The sequence below is a fragment of the Narcine bancroftii genome, chromosome 6 (assembly GCF_036971445.1).
Source record: "Narcine bancroftii isolate sNarBan1 chromosome 6, sNarBan1.hap1, whole genome shotgun sequence".
In the NCBI taxonomy this organism is placed as follows: domain Eukaryota; kingdom Metazoa; phylum Chordata; class Chondrichthyes; order Torpediniformes; family Narcinidae; genus Narcine; species Narcine bancroftii.
Genome location: NC_091474.1, coordinates 22,718,407 through 22,743,042, shown reverse-complemented (window position 1 = coordinate 22,743,042; position 24,636 = coordinate 22,718,407). Strand labels below are relative to the sequence as shown.

Sequence of the window (24,636 nt, the reverse complement as noted above, 5' to 3'; positions counted from 1 at the left end):
GTTTTGACTGGTTCTGCTAACAGCTGTGGTTTGTTGTTCCAGAGCTAATAGAGAGTGCAATGTACCTGTATCGAGCAACGGGAGATCCAACCTTCCTGGAACTGGGCAGGGATGTTGTTGAAGCCATTGAGAAGATAAGTCGTGTAGATTGTGGCTTTGCTACTGTAAGTATTACATCAGTTAAAGGAAATGTGCTCCTGTTGGGTGTAGTAAGCATTGCAGTGCATCTGAACTTCGGTGTCATTGGGACTGGAATTTTTTGTTACTTTTCCCGTGGTTCAGGATTGTTTGGTGCATTCGGTATTTATAGCTATTTTGATCATTTTAGGCGCGTGGATTAACTTGCAGCCACGAGAATTAATAGTGACCAAACTGTGTTGTCCATTGCTGCCTGTGTTTTTAACTCCATGCTAACCAGCCACATCGTTAACCAATGAAACATGAAAGTCTGCAGATGCTGTGATTGTAGCAAAAACAGAGATGCTGGAGAAACCCAGTGGCCTCTCAATCCATAGGAGGTAAAGATGTACCTTGAGGAAGGTATCAGTCCCAAAACATCACTAATATGCCTCCCATTGTCGCTGCAAGACTGGCTGAGTTCCTCCAGCATCTGTTTTTACATAATTGACAAGTATCCATAAACCGGATTGGCCAGTGATCCTTGCATAATATGAACATTTCAAAAACCACACATTGGAGTAAAATGTGTGATTAACAATGGAATCAATGACATTTTGTGTTGGCATTTAGTATGTATATTTGTATTTTTTAAAATGAGCTAGATCTTTGGGTTTAATTTCTTGTTTATAGGTAAAAACTGAGAATAATTTGGTTGTTTGGTGTTGGGTGCTCTCAAGAAAAGATGGTAATCCTGTGTTTCTGGACTAAAGATGCAGAGGTTGGAAATACAAGTTCTGGGAACTTTCAAATTGCTATAAAAATGTTTAAATGCAGGCATACAGCGTGGTAACAGGCCCTTTTGCCTCTTGAGCCCTTGCTGCTCAATTACAGCCAATTATTCTACAACTCCTGGTACAATTTGAACAGTGGGAGGAAGCTGGAGACCCTGAGGGGAAAACTCACGCAGACACAGGGAGAAAATACAAAGTCCTTGCAGAAACCGCGGGATTTGAACCCTGGTCACCGGCACTGTCACTGCTTTGTGCTAACAGCTACACTGACCTCGCCACCCTATCCTATAAATCATCCTGTGAGCTATGTGATTTTTAAGTAATCTGGAATTGAAAGTTCATTTCACCAATTAAATGCTCACAAATGTCAAAACTCTCCTACTGCTGTTTGACCAGAACTGCACACAGTTCTCCAAATACTTGTCCTTAATTTTTTTTTAATTGATATTGAGAGCCGGATTGCTGCATTGAGACTGATACATTTGTTCCTCCAGCTTTTCGTTGATCACCCGAGATTCCAGGATCTGCAGTTTGTGTTTCTGCAATAACATTTCAACAAGTCTGTCCATATCCACCTTGCTAAAGCAGAAGGACAGCATATCTTTTGAAATTACTTCACATTATTAAAGCAAAATACCCATAATCTTAGTATCAAGTATTTCTGAAGAGCCAAAGTAACAACTATGTGCAGATCAGACTACGAAAGGTACCTCATTAGCTACAAATGCTTGGAGGTTTGGAAAGATTCTGACTTGGTAAAGAGGGATCTAATAGAGGTTTTTAAACCATGAGGGGAATGTGTACAAGGTAAATAAGTCATGGTCTTTTTCCCAAGAGTGGGGGAACCTAAAACTAGAGGGTACAGATTTAAGGTGAAGGTGTAACGATTTAAAACACAGAGTAGTGGGCTTATGGAACTAACTACCAGAGGAAGGGGACGTTGTAACATTCAAAAGACTGACAGATGGCTAGAAAAGATTTGGAGAGATGTACCAAATTGCAGGCAAAATGGGCCTTGCTTAGCCAGTGTGGATAAGTTTGGTGGAAGGACCTGTTGATTTGTCCAGAACTTGATCTTTCTTTGGTATTTAAGGTCCGGGACCTCCGTGATCACAAACTGGACAATCGCATGGAATCTTTCTTCCTGGCGGAAACTGTGAAGTATCTCTATCTGCTTTTTGATCCCGACAACTTCCTCCATAACGACGGGACTACCTTCTACACCGTTACCACACCTTATGGTGAGTGCGTGCTGGGAGCTGGCGGTTACCTGTTCAACACCGAGGCGCACCCCATTGACCCTGCGGCCTTGCACTGCTGCAGCCAGCACAGGGAGGAGCGTTGGGAGGTCGAAGCGCTGATGCAAGACTTCCACAGCGTGCGGCACATCAGGACGGGACTGCACGAGGCAGGTTCTTCGCAGAAGGAATCCCAGCAGAGCAAGTGGACAACTCCAGATGAGAACAAAGCAAAACGAAAAACAAATAAGAATGTAGTCCCGGTTCTGAGCTGTCCAGGCCAGCATTTCAGCTCCAAACTTGCTGTGTTAGGTCAAGTGTTTACAGACTCTTCCTAGTTTACACCTTGGATCTTTATGAAATTGAGTGGAATAAAGTTTCTGTTTTCCAATTTTTTTTTTTAAAAGGTTGGGAAGAACAGAATGGCCGGAGATTCAAATCACTAAGCAAGTCGTATGATTGTGCAACAGTTCATTTATAATTTAAAAAAATTACAAGAAGGACCACTATGGGTGTACAGCACAGGCTTTTGCACTCCAGATATCCTCTAGCATATTACAATTATTAAATCCAGAATTATTCTTGGATTTCTAAATCCAATAGCCACTTTAACATTGTACAGTAATCCCGAAGAGTCAAGAAATTCTCCAGTGCAGTAATTAAATCTCACTGCATCCATAAGGGCACTGAAGAACATTGGACTGTTATGAATAATGTCATTGTATATTTGCTGGATTTTCTGTTTAATGTCTCATTTGAAAAACTGTACCTCCAGCAACTTAATTCTCCCTCTCTGCTGAATCATCAGTTAACTCAAAAAGACTAAGGTATGGAAATATACGAGACTTCGTTAATGTGATCACTGTATTATTCTGCTTGAAAAGTTCACAGCATTTAAGGACTAAAGCGAATTTCTGGACGTAAAAGGTTACTGTGTCATTCCAACACAGATGACTGAAGACTGCTCTCAAGAAGAGGGGCTAAATTTTGTCCATGTGTTCTGTCTCTCTCTTCCCCCACCCCAGTAGGATGGTAAATAAGGTGTATGGCATGCTTGGTATTGAGTATAAAAGTAAGTTATTGCAACGATATAAAACTTTGGTCAGGCTACACTTTGAGTACTGTGTGTAATTCTGGTCACCCCATAACCCAGTAGTTTTCAACCTTTTTCTTTCCACTCACTTATGATTTTTAGTAATCCCTATGCTATCGGTGCTCTGATTAATAAGGGATGGCTTAAGGTGGGATGTGAGTGGGAGGGGAAGGTTAAGAATCACTACTCCAGACCCAATTGTTATTGAAAGATTTTGCTTGAGAAAAATGGTCATTGGCCCATTTCCTTTGACATTATGAAACTGTGCACATAATGAGTCAATTAGGTACAATTAAAACAGTGGTTTTCAAACTTTTTCTTCCCACCCACATACCACTTTAAGCCATCATTTACTAATCACAGAGCACCTATGGGATAGGGAATACTTAGTGGTACGTGAGTGGAAAGAAAAAGGTGGAGAACCACTACCATAACCAGAAGCATGTGGAGGTTTTCAGGATGCTCCCTGGATTGAATGGTAGAAGGTAGTGATCACAGCCCAGGATATCACGAGCAAAGCTTTCCCCACTATCAAGAAAATCTACATTAAACTCTAGAGTCACAGAGCAGCACCAATCAAGGATCTGCGCCACCCAGCACACACTCTGTTCGCGCTGCTGCCATCAGGAAAGGGCACAAGACTCACACCACCAGGTTCAGGAACAGCTGCTCCCCCTCCACCATCAGACTTCTCAACGACAAACCCAATCGGGGACTCATTCAAAGATTCTTACGTTGCAGATTATTTATTATTGAATATTTTTCTGCATGTGGACACTTTCTTTATATTTCTTTTGATTACCATTCTTTCTCTTGTATACATTCTCTTGGAGTTCATTGTAGAGTTTTGGATAATCAGAAATCTTGCCTGGCCAGCAGGAAAAAGAATCTCGGATGCAAGTGATGTCTTTTTTTTTATTCATACAGCACAGTAACAGGCCCTTTTGGCCCAATTAACCTACAACCCCCGTATGTTTTGAAGGGTGGGAGGAAACTCGGGCACCCGGAGGAAACCTCGCATGCACAGAGAGAATGTACAAACTCCTTACAGATAGTGCTGGATACAAACTACAACCAACTGTGCTGCCCACTCTGACAGTAATTTTGAACTTTGAGGGTATGTGCTATAAGGAGAAATTGGACAAACTTGGGTTATTTTCCCAGGGGTGTTGAAGGCTGAGGGGAGACCTAATTTAAATGTATAAAGTCATGAGAGGCATTGATAAGGTAAACTGATTTTTTTTTTCCCCACCCCTGGAGTAAAAATGTTAGGTATCAAATGGTGAGCAGGGTAAAGTTTAAGTAGATGTATGGAACAAGATTTTATTTGTGTGGTGTTGGGTGACTGGAACGGGGTATTGGTGGGAACAACCACCATAATAGGATCTTGAGCTTTTAGATAGGTATGAATAAGCAGGGAATGGAGGTTTAATTTGACATTGTGATTGCCACAGACCTTGTGGGCTGAAGGGACTGTTTCTGTATCATACCTTAGTATGATACAGAGACAGCAGGTTGCCTCTTTGTAAGTAATCGTTTGACTTGTCATAAAACTTTGGGTGTTTTTTTTTAAAAATCTGCACCCCCACACAACCATTTTCTTTTCCTTGTTGGTTAGTGATCATTATTTTCCATCTTCAGTTCTGGTTGAGTGCACACCCCCAGATTAGTACCACTTCTGCCAAACTGAGACCTCCTGCAAATTGGTGGTCTTACTTTTATACTCCTTACTAAGCATGCCATACACCTAAATCTTCCGGGCACCAACCAGATGGAATTAACATTGACTTCTCCAGTTTCTGTTAAAAGCTTCCCCCCTTCTCTCTGCGTGCGCGTGTCGCCGCATGTCTCTCATCCAATTTTGCTTTTTGGACTGGATTCTTCCCCTCCTATTCTTTCCCCTTTCTCTCTTCACTCTTGATCCAGACACCTTCCTTTTTTTTTTGCTTATACCTTGAGGAAGGGCTCAGGCCTGAAATGACAATAATATAACGTTACCTCCTATGGATGGTGTGAGATCGAGTTCTTCCAGCATTTCTGTGTTTTTACCGCCTCTGCCTACCCCACAGGTACTAATAACCTGCTGGGCCTTTCGGACATTTGTCGTTGCTTCTAATTTGAGCCTTCCTGGTGGGTGGGGAGGAGGGAGGGAGAAATGAAACTCTACAGTAACTGTAGGTCCATCTGAGGAGAGATGAGCGAAAGATTGCAGAAACACAAGGGGTTTCTTAATTTAAGTACTGACGTTACATGTAATTGGGCTGGTACGCCAGCTGAGACACAGACAGGAGGGTTCCTGCTGAATATGAAACATGGTCAGGAAGTGAATGCCACTGCAATCTAATCCAAGTGATAGCTTGGGAGGAATAATTAAGCATTTTGTTATCTGCTCTCAGAAATTGAACACTTCAATGCATTACAAGGTGATGGCTATTTTCAGGGGACAGTGCTCAATTTCTTTGTGAAATCTCCAGCCTTCCAGCTGTTCATTAAGATAACATCTTTCATTTTGTGTAATGGAATATATCAATCTATATTTTTAAACAAATCTCCATATTAAGGTTGAAGAGAGGGATCTTGTGTTTTACTCAATCCTCCTTATCGACAATTTCCCCCTCTGTTTTATCAACCTGTATCATTTTTCTGGCAATAGTATCCATTTTTTTAACTTTGTTCTCGGGTGCAGTGGTTCCAAGTTATTAATCTTCAGGGGTAAGCATAATGCGAATACCTCTCCATTAAGAGCATCCCACTCTCTTTTTGCCCCTGAACTGTCTGAATTACAGTGATGGGAAATTTGTTTGATTTTGTTTTTCCCCAGATTGGGGTCCAGGGTAGATTTTCATCATACTTGCAATATAATCCACTTCAAAATTCAAAAACATGGAGTGTAATATGCCTCAACTGCAATATAGGCACTTTTAGTGCCTGTGGTCACTGGCCTTTGCAGGGTCCGTCATGCACCTCACTCTAACCCCTCCGAGACTTTCTCAAAGATCCACATTACAGTCTTGCCCTCCTGTTCAGCCTGAGCTATAGTTCAAAACTCTGAGGTCAGCTTCTACCTCTGTAATGCTTGTAACTGAGCCTCTCCATTGGTGTGGTTACTGTACAAGATTGCCTTTGACTGGGCTTGTTCTCTCACAAATGTGCCCATTATTGGATGGCACGGTTAGTGCAATGCTGTTACAGTGCCGTCGACCTGAGTTTAAATCCCGCCCTGTCTGTAAGCAGTTTGCACATTCTCCCCATGCCTGTGTGGGTTTCCTCTGGATGCTCCAATTTTGTTGCACCAGTCAAAACCTACAGGGGCTTGTAGGTTAATTGGGTGGCATGGGCTGAAAGGGCCTGTTGCAGTCTAAATTTAAAATTATCCAGTGTTGTAGCTAATGCCCTAACTTGTTTACCTATCACTGTGTGTGAACTTCCTCCCAATGATTCATGATTAGCATATCTCAATTTTAAAATGCTTTGTTTCCTTCTCCCTCTGGTATCATTCTGCCACCTTGCTTCATGGTGGATTTAATAATTTGGGATGCGAAGGCCTGTAATTAACTCCTTGTGTCTCCAGTTCTGGAAAGCAAAAAAAAAAATCAGATGCTGAAATTGGGGAAAAAAAACTGGAATCCTCTACAAGAAGAGGTTATGTCTGGGGAAAATTAATTCTTCCCATATCTCTGACTTGACCTGCTGAGTATTTAAACAACTCTCCAGTTGTTTTAAGATGCTACCTACCAACTTAATATTGATTGTCCATTTGGTGTAACCTACCTGTAATGGAAGTCCAGCCAATGTCCCAGTTGGGGGAGGTGGAAAAGCTGCTACGTGCGCCCTGACAACCTACTACAAGTGTGCAGTTGTTGCCTCGCTTCAGCAGTTGGAACCAGTCCAGGTGTTGATAAGTATAGTTGGGAAGGGCTTGCATATTGTAGTTTGAAATCAGCTTTTGAATTTGTAATAAACATTTGTATAAACTGAACTGCTCTCGGTGTGTGTGTCTATTTTCTTTCGGTAGCTCAAACATTGTGACCAATCTAAAACGAACAAAGTGAGAGGTATAAGTTTACCCAAGACTCTACCCTAGTGATTTGTTGACTTATTGTTAACAAAAGGCTATTAAAAAAAATACAAATGTGTTTGTTTTTAAAGAGTCCTTTGTTTGTTCATTGAAATATTTCCATAAATAAGTTGGGATTGCTATTTTTCTTTACCTCCACCATTAAGACTACCACCCCTACTCAAGCAGCTGTGTGTTTGTCAGAGTGAAACATGAAAGTCTGCAAGGCTGAGTCTGACAGAAGAATCAGAATTTGTCATGAAATTTGTTATCTGACTGCATCACAGTGTAAATGACATTTCAAAAATAAATAGTGCAAGAAAATAGAAGAAAATGAGGTAGTGTCTTTGGTTCATTGTCCATTCTGAAATCTGGAGGGGAGGAAGCTGTTCTTGTACTCCTGTACCTCTTGCCTGGTGGTAGCAGGGTGAAGAGGGCGTGACCTGGGTGGTGGGGGTCCTTGACGATAAAGCTGCTTTCTTAAGGCACTGCCTCTTGTAGATATCTTTGATGGATTTTCCCTCTCTTGTGCATTGGCACCTCCATACCAGACATGAATGCTCTCCATGGTACACCTGTAGAAATTTTCAACAGTCTGTGCTCCTCACGAAATGTAACTGTGGTGAGTATTTGTGATTGCATTGACCTGGAAGCCCTCGGACCGATCCTCAGAGACGTTGACACCTAAGAATTTGAAGTTCTTGACCCTCTCCACTGCTTGGCCTATAAAGCACAAAAATTGCTGGAGGAACTCAGCAGTTCATGCAGTGTCCATTACAAGTAAGGTACATAACCAATGTTTTGAGGCAGCCCTTTGTCAAAGTATGAGCAAAAAGCAGGCAGGAGCCTGAATAAAACTATGTATGTCATCATGCAACAACCATGTTAATTCCCATGAACCCACCACCCCTGTACATTCTGGCTGACAAGGTCTCAACGTTAAGGTCTTCCCTCCTCATGCTGGCAAAACATCCAGGCTATAACTCCAATCATGTGCAGAAACATTGTGGCCCTGTTGGGATGGTTTGTTGAATTGTTCACCTCCTGGCGTAAAAGTGTCTGGCACTGCTAGTTGAAGGGAGATTCTGAGCAGCATTTTTTTGCATCATAAACGTCCATGACTGGATGAGCATGTTCCACCCCCCGAGCCCTGAAGGTTCATTGTCGAAACCCCTGAATTAATGCATTCCCTTGACTGCAGCGGGGAGATCGCGGCTTTGAGTACCGCAGTAGTGTGGGTCTCCCGGTAGCCCAACCCTTTCAATTCCCTGTCGCATTCCCTTGACTACATGCCTGTCCAGGGTGTCGAGCATTGCCAGATTGAGACCACCTGCAAATTGGAGGAACCACCCCTCATCTTCTGCCTGGTGCCCTCCAACCGGATGGTATTAACATGGACTTCTCTGGTTTCTGTGAACCTACCCCCCCCCCCACCCCCAACCTCCCAATTCTGGTGCTCTCCCCTCCTTCCCTCTGTCTCCTTTCACAGAGCCAAAATCGATTCTCACCTTTCCTCTTGTCCTACCCACTTAACACCTTTTGATGTGGACTGCTCCCCTCCCATTCTTTTATTCAGATGCCTCCCAGCTCACAGGGCCCTGAAACATGGGACTTGCTCTTTTTAACCACAGCGTCTGCAGGCTTTCAGTCGGGGGGAGGGGGGGGGGTTGGGGACCAACACCGAATCCCAGCGAACAGGAGTGAGGAGCCGTGCAAATGTAAATTCTCGCCCAGGACGCTGATACTCCTTTCATCCTCGGATTGCTTTTTTTAAAAATAATGTGAAAGAATTTCAAAAATGATTTTTTTTTAACCCGAAATAGACTTTATTCATCATAAATTGTTGACCCAATGAAAAGGGTTGATTGATTGAGAGTCTCTGTACCCTCAGTGTCCTGTCCAGAACATTACCATCCTCGCCTCTTCTCTTGCTGGACGCAACATTGAGTTGGTGGGTAAAACACGTGCCCCGTGTGAGGCTCGAACTCACGACCTTCAGATTATGAGACTGACGCGCTGCCTACTGCGCTAACGAGGCTCTGAATAGGGCTAAAGCGAAGTGGATTCAGAGAGTGGAAGCGATGCTGAGTGGAGGTAAAGGTCTGCGGCGTCTCAGGGGCTGGGCGATGCAGGCTGGCTGGAGCTCGGTGCCCGGCCGCCGCGGAGCCCTGATCCCCGGGCGGGGGGCGGGGATGATGCGGTGGCCGGGTGAGGCCCCTCCTGTTGTGGCAGGGACTGACGGAGCCTCCAAAACAGAAGGGAGCGAATGGAAAGGGAATCAAATTGGATAAGGAAGGGGCATTGGGAAGGGAAGTGGCGCTGATGAGAGCGGTGGGTGGGGGGATGCAGGAAGGTGACTCCAGGGGAACGTGGCACCACGGAATGAGGGCACTGGAAGAGCCCGTTAAACAAGAAAACCTGCGCTCCGCCAAAGTGCCGGGGGAAACTCAGCAGGTCACGTCGGCTGCTGGGCGGGGAGTCCCCGTTGCAAACGGCCTGGGTAAAGCAGGAAAGTGCCGCGGAGAAACTGCCTTGTCTCCTCCTAATCGTCCTCGAAGAGGGTCCCGACCTGAAAGGTGAACTGTGCCCGCAGCCCCCCCTCCAGATCCCACCCTCTTCTCCCGCAGCCCCCACCCCAGATCCCACCCTCTTCTCCCGCAGCCCCCACCCCAGATCCCACCCTCTTCTCCCGCAGCCCCCACCCCAGATCCCACCCTCTTCTCCCGAAGCCCCCCCTCCAGAATCCACCCTCTTCTCCCGCAGCCCCCACCCCAGAGCCCACCCAGCATGTGCATTCTCTTTCCACAAGACGCTGGGCTCATGCTACAAACGTGCCTGAACTGATGCTGCGAACCCAGGTTTCCTTCTTGTGCCCTCATTCAACGGCGACCGCACACCGTTGTGCCACATTCCCCGGAGTAACCTTCCTGCATCCCCTTCCTTCAGCGCCTCTTCCTTTCCCCTTCCTTGTGGGTGAAACGTTACTCTCTGCTCATTGGGCTACCCACGATAAAACGAGTGCCTCGTGTGAGGCTCGAACTCACGACCTTCAGATTATGAGACTGACGCGCTGCCTACTGCGCTAACGAGGCTCTTTTGAGCTGGACGACTCAGCGGGTCAGGCAGCAGCCATAGAGGGCAGTGGACGATGGATGTTTCAGGCTGAAACTCTGCTTCAGGGCTCCAGCTACCCTTGGTACCCTCGTACTTTGGTCCCACACACAGCCGGATGCAGTCACACACAAGGTTGGTCATAGGATGAGGGCCACATTGGGTCCCCCCTTCCCCTGCTGTCTGGTGACTTTCCATCTTGAATCCCCATATGAACTGGAGCAGTGGTCTAATGACCATCAGGGCAGAGGTGCAGGGGGTGGGCCATACCTGCAGTATAGCAATATCGAGAGCATCTAGCACCTGATGACCAGATTCTTCCCTGTTATTGCGCCAACAGGCGCAATTTCTTGTGGACCTTTGAGATTCACTCTGACCAATTTTTCTTGCACATCTGGGCCCCTCCAACACCTTCAGGTAATCTGATCTCACTGTTAAAGGTCAGACCAGTTACCGAAGAGCATTGCTTCACTCTTCCAGTTTATCCTGGCACGTGATGCAGACTTAAAATGGCCGCAGAAGTTGATCAGTCTGCGGACTGATTGTGTGCAAAATGAAGAATCAGATATAAATGTACAAACCAATAGATTGCTCTTCCAATCTCTTTTCATTCTGCTCGCATATTTAGGGGAATTACTCATTTTGGAGAATTAGGAGTTGTAGAGAAGGGGTTGTTGGTAGGAAGAGCTAAGTCCACAATCAAATCTGCCATGAGCTTATATTATGGTGGAACAGGCTTGAGAGCCAAATGGCCTACGCCTCCTATTTCTTATGTTTGAAACTGAACATGTTAAAGAGTTCTTACCAACACCAATACTTTCTATGCAAAGCACACTTGCTTCACAGGAAAGAGAAGCAATATCATACCCTAACCTTTCTCAGACTTCATGAAGCGAAATACTGCTCTGCAGGATGCAAACCACGCAATAGCCACAGAAAGGACGGCCAGATTACAGTTTGCCAAGAAGCATTTAAAAGAACTGTGGTGCGCTATCGGATAGAAGCAAACACACAAAACCTAAAGTCTGTACAACAGGCTTTATTTGACATAAACTTCCACAGAGCCAGCTGTGAGGAGAGCTGCTATAAACTCTGAGAGTGTCTTCGAAGGGCCGGCACAGACTTATAGCCCAGAGGGTGATTGACACCTGACCGGGTGGGGCTTGGTCTATTCAGGTTGGCTGATTGACAGCCGGCCAGGTGTTGTCTTGTCCCCATGCTCTTCTGCAGGTACCACCATAAGAACATACAGAATTCTGGAAAAAAAAAGTCTGGTGAACAGATGAGATTAATATTAACCTGCATCAAAGCAAAGGAGGCGTAAAGAAACTTCCTAAGATCCAAAGCAAGCCACCTTTGCCATGGTTTGCATCTTGCAGTGTTGCTTCTGTATTTCTGCTCATGAAGTCTTCTGCAGACAGTAGTTATTGACACATCCATACCTGCGTCTTGATATGATGAGAATCCTTCTGTCACCAACAGTGGAGGTCTTCCTTGGAACACCAGTCCCTTTGTGATTACTGACCTCATCAACATGCTCTTGTTACTTAATGATTTTCCAAACTGTTGATTTTGGTAATCTTAAGGCTTACCCAGAGCCCTCTATTTTTCTAAGCTCCATGTACCTCTCCAAAAATTCTCTTAGAAGACCTTACTGCATCCGCCTCCACTATCGTTGCCAGCAGCCCATTCCATACACTCACCGCTCTCCCTGACATCTCCTCTGTATCTACTCCCCAGAACCTTAAACCTGTGTCCTCTTGTGGCAACCATTTCAGCCCTGGGAAAAAGCCTCTGACTACCTGCATGATAAGATCTTCATCTTATACACTTCTGTCAGGTCACCTCTCATCCTTCGTCACTCCGAAGAGAAAAGGTCGAGTTCACTCAACCTGTTTTCATAAGGCATGCTCCCTAATCCAGGCAACATCCTTGTAAATTTCCTCTGCACCCTTTCTATCCTTCAAGCAGTGAACCGAGCAGAACTGAGCACCGTTCTCCAAGTGGGGTCTGACCAGGGTCCTTCATAGCTGCCACATTACCCCTCAGTTCCTAAATTCAATTCCATGATTAATGAAGGCCAATACACTGTATGCCTTCTTAACCACAGAATATTCAGGATGTACTGAAAACCACAAGGCCAACCATTCTGAATACACTGAGGCTATTTATTAATGGGGAGAGCACCTAATTTCATAAGCTAACTACCTCTTTCATATGTGAAAGAGTCTGGAGTTCCCACATTGGTCTTATTAGCCACCTCAGAACCTCAAATAACTGGCGTAGAAGGAAATAATTTTCAATCTCAGTTTAAGTTAAAATAACAGCACTGCGTGTTATGGGATGCTATGAAAGCTTATTTGAGAGGACAAATAATTAGTTATACTTCTAAAATAAAAAAGAATCGATTAAATCAGAGTCTTGAATTAGAGAAACAGATTGAGTTAGAAAAGGAATTTCAGAAAGATGCTACAGAAGATCAGAAAATAGAATTATCTAGGTTGAAACTGGAATATAATACTTTGCAGTCTTATCAATTTGAATGTATGATTAATAGGACTAAACAACGGTATTATGAATGGGGAGAGAAAGCACATAAGGTATTGGCATGGCAATTAAAGAAAGAACAGGTTTCGAGGACTATTAATGCTGTTATACGGAATTCTTTTATCACTTATAAACCTCCTGAGATTAATGATGAATTTTGTTCATTTTATAAAAAGTTATATACATCTGAAGGAAAACAAGAAAATGGATCGATTGATTTTTTTTATCACAGTTGAATTTACCGACATTAGAGGATGCAGATATACAGGAGTTAGAAGCATCATTTACTGATTCAGAAATTAAAATGGCTATGCTGGAAATGCCGAATGGTAAATCGCCTGGTGACGAAGGATTTTCGGTTGAATTTTATAAAATTTTTTATGATGATTTTTCTACAATGTTTGGAGATGTATTACATCAAGTTGGAGAACACTATGAATTACCTGAGTCTTGTTCTAGTGCTTTAATTACAGTAATCCCAAAAAAAGATAGAGATCCTTTGAAAGTATCTTCATATAGACCAATTTCGTTGTTAAATGTAGATTATAAAATAATAGCTAAAATTTTAGCAAATAGATTGGCTAAACTTTTACCTAAGTTGATTCATATGGATCAGACAGGTTTCATAAAGAATAGATATGCCTTAGATAATATTTTGTGTGTGATTAGTTTGTTTAATAGATTTCGACAATCTTTAGATCACCCGATGGTGATATCTTTAGATGCAAAAAAAGCATTTGATAGAATTGAGTGGAATTTTTTGTTTAAAGTTTTGGAGAAATTTAAGTTTGGTCCTATCTTTATTGGTTGGATTAAGGCTTTATATAGTAAACCGGTAGCTAGAGTATTGACGAATGGTTTGATTTCGGAACCGTTTAAATTGACTCAATCAACTCGTCAAGATTGGCCTTTATCACCAGCTTTGTTTGCGTTAGTGATCGAACCTTTAGCACAGTTGATAAGACAAAATACACAGATACAAGGTATGAAAGTTTTTAGGTGAGGAATATAAAATTAATTTATTTGCCGATGATGTATTGGTGTATTTAACAAATCCAGCTTAATCACTTTTGCACTTGAAGGAGTGTCTGATACAATATGGATGTCTTTCTGGATATAAAGTTAATTGGGGGGAAAAAGTGAAATATTACCGGTAAGTGAAGGAGATTATTCAGTTTATAAGAATATTATTAATTTGAAATGGACTGATCGAATTAAGTATTAGGGTATAATTTTGAATGTTAATGATCAATCTTTATATAAATTAAATTATGTTCCATTAATAAAAAAAATTAAACTGATTTGATTGAATGGAAAGATTTACCTATTAATTTACTGGGTAGGATAAATACAATTAAGATGAATATTTTTCCGAGTATGCAATATTTGTTTCAATCTATTCCGTATTTACTTGATAATATTTTTTTTCGAGATTTGAATAAAATGGTTAGGGAGTTTTTATGGAGAGGTAAATTTTCAAGAGTAGCCTTGAATAAATTAACTTGGAAATATGAGTTAGGGGGATTACATTGACCACATTTTCGAAATTATTATGAGGTAGCCCAACTTAAATTTATTAGTTCATTGATGGATTTGGAACGGCCCCCTAGTTGGGCCAAAATTGAAATGGCAAATATTTCTGAATTTGAAATACATCAATTTTTGTTTGATGGAATATAAATTTGTTACAGCAATATAATGTGCCTATATTAAAACATTTAATGAAGTTATGGATAAAGAAAAATAAAATGATAGGTTCTAGGGGTGAATTATCGGCTTTGACTCCGTTGTATAATAACCAACTTATTTCTTTTTCAATACACAATCGAAGTTTATTGCATTGGAGATTTAAAGGTGTGGAAAATTTGGGAGATTGTTTTAAAGAAGGTAAATTTTTATCTTTTAATCAGATGAGGGACAGTTATGGTATTGATAAGAACTCTTTGTTTCTTTATTATCAAATTCGATCTTTGGTAAAACATGTGTTTGATAGAGATATGATTTTACTTGAAATGACTAAATTTGAGACTTTTCTTATGAAGGTACCAGAGAAGGGTTATATTTCATCTATGTATCAAATATTACAGGATGGTATGGATGAAAAGGGTTGGGATAGATCTAAAAGTAAATGGGAAGTGGATATCAGTTTTATTTTCTCTGAGGATGATTGGTTAGATATTTGTTATGATAGTGTAACTAGATTGATAAATGCACGCTATGCAATGATTAATTGCATATTGCAATGATTAATTTTTATTGGGCAGTTTGCAACCTCTGAAAGGTTTGGGATTAGATAAATTTTTACTCTTATTACATGTCTTCATCTCGCTGCTTGTTTTGTAGTTGTTCTGCAAATTTTCGTGCTTCCTCTGGATCCGAGAATAGTCTGTTTTGTTGCCCTGGAATAACTATTTTAAGTACCGCTGGGTACTTCAACATAAATTTATATCCTTTTTTCCATAAGATCGTTTTTGCTGTATTGAACTCCTTCCTCTTCCTCAGGAGTTCAAAACTTATGTCTGGATAGAAAAAAATTTTTTTGACCTTTGTATTCCACTGGCTTTTTGTCTTCTCTTATTTTCTTCATTGCTTTCTCCAATATATTTTCTCTTGTTGTATATCTTAAAAATTTTACTAAAATGTATCTTGGTTTTTGCTGCGGTTGTGGTTTCGGGGCAAAATTGCAATAAATTATACATAAGAATAATATTTAAAAATAAATAATTAGTGCAAAAAGAAAAAAGTGAGGAGGTGTCTTTAGGTTCATTGTCCATTCAGAAAACTGATAGCTGTTTTTGTAATGCTGAGTGTGTGTCTTCAGGCTCCTGTACCTCCTTCTTGATTGTAGAACTGAGAAAAGGACTTGGGCGGTGAGGATTCTGGTTGATAGAGGTTGGTTTCTTGGAACACCGCCTCTTACAGATGTCCTTAATGGAGTGAAGGCTAATGTCCATGATTGTTTTGGCCGAGTTTACAACCCTCTTTTCCTGTCCTGAGCTTTGGCACCTCCATTCCAGACAGTGATGCAACCAGTCAGAATGTTCTCCATGGTAACCCTATAGAAATCTGCAAAAGTCTTTGGTGATGGACCAAATCTCCTCAAGCTCCCTATGAAATATAGCTGCAGGCAAGCTTTCTTCATGTTTGCGTTGGCATGAATGGCCCGCAATAGCTCTTCAGGGATGTTGACACTCAGGAATTTGAAGATGTTTACTCTCTCCCTGCTGAGCCCTCAATGAGGAATGGTTAATGTTCTCCTGATTTCCCCTTCCTGAAATCCACAATCAATTCCTTTATGTAGCAAAGATAAAGATTTTGAGCCCTTCATCAAGGTAGGAGCGAAAGGAGAGCTGGGGGAAAGGAGACAGAAGGATGTGAAGAGATGGAGACAGGGGAGTGACTTGAAAGAAACCAGGAAGTCGATGTTAATGCCATCTGGTTGGAAAGTGCCCAGATGGAACAATTCCATGCCCCACTATCATGCCGACATGTCTGTCCATGGCCTCATGCACTGCCATTCCAAGGCCACCTGTAAATTGGAGGAACAACACCTAATATTCCATCTGGGCACCCTCCAACTGGATGGCATTAACATCAACTTCTCTGGTTTCTGTTAGACCACTCCCATCTTCCCCATCCCTCTGCCTCCTTTCCTGCAGTTCTCCACCCCCTTCACTCTCCATTCAGAGCTATCCCCGCCTCCATCACTTCTCTGCTTTTTGTTCCCGCCCTCCCACCCACATCCACCCATGACCTCTTGCCTATGGGCCTCTGCTCCTCCTCTCCCCCCTTCCCCACCATTTTATTCAGGTGCCTGTCTGCTTTTTGGTCAAATCCTGATGAAGAGCTCAGGCCTGAAATGTGGCTTACACATCTTTATCTTTGCTACATAAAGAATACAGTGTGGCCTGCTGAGTTTCTCCCGCATTTTTGTGTAAACTCCAACACAGTGTCTGCAGACTTGTTTCGAACCAGTGTTTTGTTAAGTTAGAACATAATGTCCAAACGTTACATGCTACTACTATGAAGGTAAGTATGCCGTACCCCTTCTTCACACTCTGCCTATCTGTGCCTTCAGACATCAACCCCAAGGCCTCTCTTATCATCAACATTATTTTTTTAAATGTTATTTGCCACACGGTAGATACCAAATCCAGCCATTGAAATCCATGCCGCCCAATTGGACCCAATTAGCCTATAGCCCTTGTACATTTTGAAGGATGGGAAGAAACTAGAGCATTAGGTGAAACCCACGCAGACCATAGAACCATAGACAAATACAGCACAGAAACAGTCCCCTTCGGCCTTTCTAGTTCATGCCAAACCATTTTATTTTGCCTAGTCCCATTGACCTGCACCCAGTCCATAGCCCTCCATACCTCTCCCATTAGTGTACCTCTCCAAATGTTTCCTCAATGTTAAAATTGAGCTTGCATTCACCACCTCAGTTGGCAGCTTGTTCCACTTCTCTGTGTGAAGAAGTTCTGTTTCACGTTCCCCCTAAACTTTTCCCCTTTCAGTCTTAACCCCTCCAATTTCTCCACTGGCCTCCTTCAAGGAGTGAATATCTTGTAAGGCCCTGGGGATTTATCCACCTTTATTTGCTTTAAGACAGCAAGCACTTCCTCCTCTTTAATCTGTATAGGTTCCATGACCTCACTGCTTGTTTTCCTTACTTCCCATATCTCTGTGCCTGTTTCCTGAGTGAATACTGATGAAAAAAAAAATTAAGATCTCCCCCATCTCTTTTGGCTCCACACAAAGCCAACTACTCTGATCTTCAAGAGGACCACTTTTGTCTCTTTCTATCCTTTTGCTCTTAATGTACCTGTAGAAACCCTTAGGATTTTCCTTCACTTCGTCTGCTAAAGCCACCTCATGTCTTCTTTTATCTCGCCTGATTTCTTTATAACCATATAACCATTTATGGAGCGGAAACAGGCCATGTTGGCCTTTTGAGTCCGCACCGGTTCACTGATTTTGTGCGTCCGAGGTATTTCTTGCATTTTTTATACTCCTCAAGTCTTTGTCTTGTCTTTGGCTTGGCTTCGCGGACGAAGATTTATGGAGGGGGTAAAAGTCCACGTCAGCTGCAGACTCGTTTGTGGCTGACAAGTCCGATGCGGGACAGGTAGACACGGTTGCAGCGGCTGCAGGGGAAAATTGGTTGGTTGGGGTTGGGTGTTGGGTTTTTCCTCCTTTGCCTTTTGTCAGTGAGGTGGGCTCTGCGGTCTTCTTCAAAGGAGGTTGCTGCCCGCCAAACTGTGAGGCGCCAAGATGCACGGTTTGAGGCGATATCAGCCCACTGGCGGTGGTCAATGTGGCAGGCACCAAGAGCTTTCTTTAGGCAGTCCTTGTACCTTTTCTTTGGTGCACCTCTGTCACGGTGGCCAGTGGAGAGCTCGCCATATAACACGATCTTGGGAAGGCGATGGTCCTCCATTCTGGAGACGTGACCCACCCAGCGCAGCTGGATCTTCAGCAGCGTGGACTCGATGCTGTCGACCTCTGCCGTCTCGAGTACTTCGACGTTAGGGATGAAAGCGCTCCAATGGATGTTGAGGATGGAGCGGAGACAACGCTGGTGGAAGCGTTCTAGGAGCCGTAGGTGATGCCGGTAGAGGACCCAAGATTCGGAGCCGAACAGGAGTGTGGGTATGACAACGGCTCTGTATACGCTTATCTTTGTGAGGTTTTTCAGTTGGTTGTTTTTCCAGACTCTTTTGTGTAGTCTTCCAAAGGCGCTATTTGCCTTGGCGAGTCTGTTGTCTATCTCGTTGTCGATCCTTGCATCTGATGAAATGGTGCAGCCGAGATAGGTAAACAAGTAAGCCACAGGGAAAACGTATGAATTACTTTCAGACACCGCTGGATTCGAACCCATATCACTAGCACTCTAATAGTGTTGTGCTAAGTGTGCCGCCCTTTAAGATCCTACCATTTACCTACCCTATTTGACTCAACCAGTAAGCAAAAGTTCCGTCCTACTCCGAAAAGCATCATCAGTGAATTTTGAAAACCAAAAAAAAAATTTGATATCTGACGCAAGGTCACAGAAACTCAAAAATCTGCAGATGCAGCAAGTCTGGAATAAAATCCGAAAATGCTCCACGTTAGTGGGCATCTCGGTTAGCATAGCAGTTAGCGCAATGAACCTGGGTTCAAATCTGGCACTGTCAGTAATGAGCTTGTTTATTCTCTCCGTGTCTGCATGGGTTTTCCCCAGGGGTGCTCCAGTTTCCTCCCACCGTTCAAAACGTACCAGAGTTGGGTGTAATTCGGCGGTATGGACTCATGGGCTGAAAGGGCCTGTAACCATGCTGTATGTCTAAATTGAAATAAAAACTCCTACCTAGTTTAGAGCCTTGCCAGCATTCCCTTTTTATTGTAATATCTCCCCTAGTCATTGTGAGACAGTGCAAGTAGTTCGGCACCAGTCTATCGTTTAGTGGATTGAAGCACATGGATCAATGAATGCAGCTTTTAAGCTGTTGCCTCTTCCTTCAGGGATGATGTCACTGTAAGTCTTAATCACTGAAATGCTTTAAAGGAGTTTGATGCAATGCAGTGCAACATAAGCACAAGAATTGAGTAATTAAATGTGAAAGTCAAAAATGGAATGTGGTGCAAAACACAATCTACTGAAGGAACTCAGCAGATCAAGAAGCATCAGTGGGAGAAAAAAAGACTTGGGTTGGAACCCTCCTTCAAGTCCATCGAGGATCTTTGCTGCTTGTCCTGTTGATTTCCTTCAGCAGGTTGCATTTTGCTGCAGATTCCAGCATCTGCAGTCTCTCGTGTGTATCCAGATTAAACATGTAGGTGGATACCACAATTATATCACTGTTTGACCATTTATTTTGTGGTTAGGTGTTTATTTCTGTCTCAAGTTTCATGTTATTTTTCAGGTGAATAATTGATAATACGTTACATAGTCTCGCTCGTGTGTATTAGTCACTTCATTCGCATTGTTGGGCTATAACTAACTATTTCATCTAGTGCAACTCTTCTTTTCTTTGGCTTGGCTTCGCGGACGAAGATTTATGGAGGGGGTAAAAAAGTCCACGTCAGCTGCAGGCTCGTTTGTGGCTGACAAGTCCGATGCGGGACAGGCAGACACGATTGCAGCGGTTGCAGGGGAAAATTGGTGGGTTGGGGTTGGGTGTTGGGTTTTTCCTCCTTTGCCTTTTGTCAGTGAGGTGGGCTCTGCGGTCTTCTTCAAAGGAGGTTGCTGCCCGCCAAACTGTGAGGCGCCAAGATGCACGGTTTGAGGCGTTATCAGCCCACTGGCGGTGGTCAATGTGGCAGGCACCAAGAGATTTTTTTTTTTTTTTTTTTTTTTAAATTTTTTATTTTTCACACCATAAATCACAATAGCCATGATATACACTTTTTCTTTTCCACACATTTCCACCAAGAGATTTCTTTAGGCAGTCCTTGTACCTTTTCTTTGGTGCACCTCTGTCACGGTGGCCAGTGGAGAGCTCGCCATATAACACGATCTTGGGAAGGCGATGGTCCTCCATTCTGGAGACGTGACCCATCCAGCGCAGCTGGATCTTCAGCAGCGTGGACTCGATGCTGTCGACCTCTGCCATCTCGAGTACTTCGACGTTAGGGATGTAAGCGCTCCAATGGATGTTGAGGATGGAGCGGAGACAACGCTGGTGGAAGCGCTCTAGGAGCCGTAGGTGGTGCCGGTAGAGGACCCATGATTCGGAGCCGAACAGGAGTGTGGGTATGACAACGGCTCTGTATACGCTAATCTTTGTGAGGTTTTTCAGTTGGTTGTTTTTCCAGACTCTTTTGTGTAGTCTTCCAAAGGCGCCATTTGCCTTGGCGAGTCTGTTGTCTATCTCATTGTCGATCCAACTATTCCATCTATAACTAACTATGCTATGTACTACGACCACATGTAACTGCTGCATTACCATTAGTGCTCCAGAACTACCCACTCATTAATAGTGGTGCCAGCTGGGGTCCTCATCTCACCATTCCATCATCGATGCCACTGCCAAAAGCAACTCTGTTATAAGTGACGGCGCAATAACTTGGCCATGTCATTACCAGAGGTAATTATCTCATATTGGTGCTGCTGTATAACCAGACACTCTGTTAATGCTGTTCTATCCAGGGCTCCATAGCTAACCATTCCATTATGTAATAAATCACATGTGGCAACCCCTTTACCCATGGTAACCTGTGAACTGCCCTTCCATTCCTAGAGATGCTTTTAAGTCTGCATTTGTCACAATTTTTCCTTAAAATAGAACAATACAACACAATAAGCCCACATGTTGTGTTAACCTACTCTATGTCCATCTATACCACATCAATCTAACCATTCCTTGCAGCCCATTACCCTCTATTTTTCTTAAATCTATGTGCATTTCGAAGAATCTTTCAAATGTCCCAATTGCTTCAGCTTCCACCACCACACCCAGCAATATATCTCAGGTACCCATCACTCCTTGTGGGGAAAAAAAATTACCCGTGACGTCTCTTCTAAACTTTCCTCCACTCACCTTAACTGGATATCCTCTGGTATTAGTCATTGCTGTTCTATGAAAAAGGTGCTGGCTGTCCACCCTATCTATACCTTTCAAATCTTTTACACTTCAATTAAAACACCTCTCATCCTCCGTCACTCCGAAGAGAAAAGCCCTATCTTGCTCAACCTTACGTCATGAAACATCTCCAATCCAGGCAGCATCTGGTAAACCTCCCTCTGCCCCCTCTCTGGAACATACACATCCTTCCTATAATGAGGTAACCGGAACTGAACACAGTAATCAAAGTGTGCAGACTCGCCAAGGCAAATAGCGCCTTTGGAAGACTACACAAAAGAGTCTGGAAAAACAACCAACTGAAAAACCTCACAAAGATTAGCGTATACAGAGCCGTTGTCATAACCACACTCGTGTTCGGCTCCGAATCGTGGGTCCTCTACCGGCATCACCTACAGCTCCTAGAACGCTTCCACCAGCGTTGTCTCCGCTCCATCCTCAACATTCATTGGAGCGACTTCATCCCTAACATCGAAGTACTCGAGATGGCAGAGGCCGACAGCATCAAATCCACGCTGCTGAAGATCCAACTGCGCTGGGTAGGTCACGTCTCCAGAATGGAGGACCATCGCCTTCCCAAGATTGTGTTATATGGCGAGCTCTCCACTGGCCACCGTGACAGAGGTGCACCAAAGAAGAGGTACAAGGACTGCCTAAAGAAATCTCTTGGTGCCTGCCATATTGACCACCGCCAGTGGGCTGATATCGCTTCAAACCGTGCATCTTGGCGCCTCACAGTTCGGCGGGCAGCAACCTCCTTTTTTTTTAAACTTTATTTAAGATTTTATAACATGAATAACATATAGGATTACATTAAAAAAAGTTAAGAATAAAATAATAAAATTACAATACAATATCAGTAATCTAAATAAACTATACCCTCCCCAATAATTATTACACATTAATAACCCAACTCAAATTAGTCCAACCCCCCCTTCCCCCCCAAAGTAAAGAGTGAAGAATTAATAAAGTTAATAATATATGTAAGAAAAAAAACCCATTTACAAAAAAAAACAAAAACATAACCGATTAAAATACTAACAAAAAAAAGTAATTAATACTAAGATATCAGACTTAAAAAACATATTTAAATCAAACTTAAATGCATATATTTAACAAACGGAGTTAAGATGAAACATATATTTAACTTAAACTTAATATAAAAAATTAGTAAAGTTAGTAACATTATCTATCAAAAATTCTTAAACAATAATCAATTCTTAAAAAAAATTGTAGCATGAAAAAAAAGATGAAAAAAAAACTTTCTCTATAGAGGTAAACCTTCACCAAATATCAACTAACTTCACATCTATCATCATATTAGTCACATAAACCACCATCTTAAGAGCAACCTCCTTTGAAGAAGACCTCACTGACAAAAGACAAAGGAGGAAAAACCCAACACCCAACCCCAACCCACCAATTTTCCCCTGCAACCGCTGCAACTGTGTCTGCCTGTCCCGCATCGGACTTGTCAGCCACAAACGAGCCTGCAGCTGACGTGGACATTTACCCCTCCATAAATCTTTGTCTGCGAAGCCAAGCCAAAGAGAGAGATAGAGCTGCGTAGCAGATCACCGGAGGCTCAATCGAAACGGCTCAGGTAGTTCTAAGTGACATCATGATGTCACAATGCGATGACATAATTTGGAGCACGTTGGGTTTTCAAAAGCTGCAGGTGGCTGAGTAGATGACTCAGTTTACAGATGACAGGAAGGTTGGAGGTGTTGTGAATAGTGAAGAAGGTTGTCACAGATTACAGGATATAGCGTGCAGAGTTGGGCAGAAAAGTGGCAGATGGAGTTCCATCTGGAAAAATGTGAGGTAATACTCTTTAGAAGATTGAACTTGAAGGCGAAGTACATGGTTAACAGCATAATTCTTAACAGTGTAGAGGGACCGAGGGATTTTGGCGTCCAAGTTCAGTAAAAGTAATTTACTGAACTTCGACTCGACTACGTCTGATCATTTTCTCGTTCTCCATTTCGCACTGTCACACAGTTTCTAGAGCTGCATCATTAATCTCACAGCTCTTGAACTCAATCTCTCAACTAATGAAGCTAAGCATATGTTACAAACCTTCTTAACCTCCCTATCAACTTTTGTGGCAACCTTGAGGAATTTATGGACTTGGACGCCAAAATCCCTCGGTCCCTCTACAAAAGGAGATGGTAAAAGTGATGGAAATACAGAGGAGAAATACAAGGCAATATCGAGCCAGTATAAATCTGTAAGTACTCCATTCAATTATGCGAAGGTGCACCAAGTAGTTCATCGCACAGGTTAAATTGAATCTTCTTCCACCCCTCTTCAATATCTCCTGTGGGAAACCTTCATTGTGTATTAGAATCGAAAGAATCAGGTTTATTGTCAGGAAATTTGTTTTGCAGCAGCAGGATTGTACATTGCAGGTGAAAAATTGCAATGAATTACAATTATGTAAATAGAAGATTTTAAGAAAGGAAATTGGTGCAAAAAAAAGAGAATAAAAGGAGGTCCTGTCCATCAGTTCATTGTCCGCTCAGAAATATGATAGCAGAGGGGAAGATGCTGTTTTTGTAATGGTGAATTTGTGTGTGTCTTCAGGCTTCTGTACCTCCCTCCTGATGGTAGCAGTGAGAAAAAGGCATAGTGGTGAGGGTCACTGATGCTTTTTGAGGCACCATCTCTCGCAAATCTAAATGTGCACATGCCATTTGTCATTCAACCCTGAGATTATGACTGGGAATAAGAAATGAAGATAACCTCGATTATGAGAAGTTTCCTGAATGGATTATTTGTGACTGCCTTATTTCTGTATGGCTATTTATATAAAACATCCCCATCTCACAAATGGAAAACATCTTCACTCAATCTATCTTATCAGATTCCCTTGGACCTTTAAAAACATCATCAATCCGTATTCCCCAAGGAAATGAAGCAAAGTCCGATGCCGTGAGTCATCAGGTGATACATAATTAAAGCGAAACGACCAACCTGAAAGGGAAAATATTCAACATAATTGAAGAATTCTTCATGTACAGTCAAAACCCCTAGCAGACCAGGCAGCGTTTGTGGTGGTGGGATGGAGGGGAGAGGGAAAGAGAAACAGATTTCAGGTTTAAGCGAGGTA

At 42.7% G+C, this 24,636-nt stretch overlaps 1 protein-coding gene and 2 non-coding genes across 3 annotated transcripts in view; 1 reads left to right on the top strand and 2 right to left on the bottom strand.

Annotated features, from left to right (window-relative positions):
• The window catches only part of edem2 (ER degradation enhancer, mannosidase alpha-like 2), a 30,574-nt gene extending 23,353 nt beyond the window's left edge, over positions 1–7,221 (top strand). Inside the window, exons 10-11 of the mRNA XM_069884262.1 lie at positions 43–164; positions 2,005–7,221. Coding sequence (XP_069740363.1) covers positions 43–164; positions 2,005–2,487 — 605 coding nt within the window. The 3' untranslated portion in view covers positions 2,488–7,221. The remainder of the gene's footprint in view (positions 1–42; positions 165–2,004) is intronic.
• Positions 7,222–9,264: 2,043 nt separating this feature from the next.
• trnam-cau (transfer RNA methionine (anticodon CAU)) lies at positions 9,265–9,337 on the bottom strand. Its single transcript has one exon. It is a non-coding gene; the product is annotated as a tRNA-Met (tRNA).
• Positions 9,338–10,318: 981 nt separating this feature from the next.
• On the bottom strand, positions 10,319–10,391 carry trnam-cau (transfer RNA methionine (anticodon CAU)). The gene has a single exon. It is a non-coding gene; the product is annotated as a tRNA-Met (tRNA).
• Between the last annotated feature and the right edge of the window lie 14,245 nt (positions 10,392–24,636).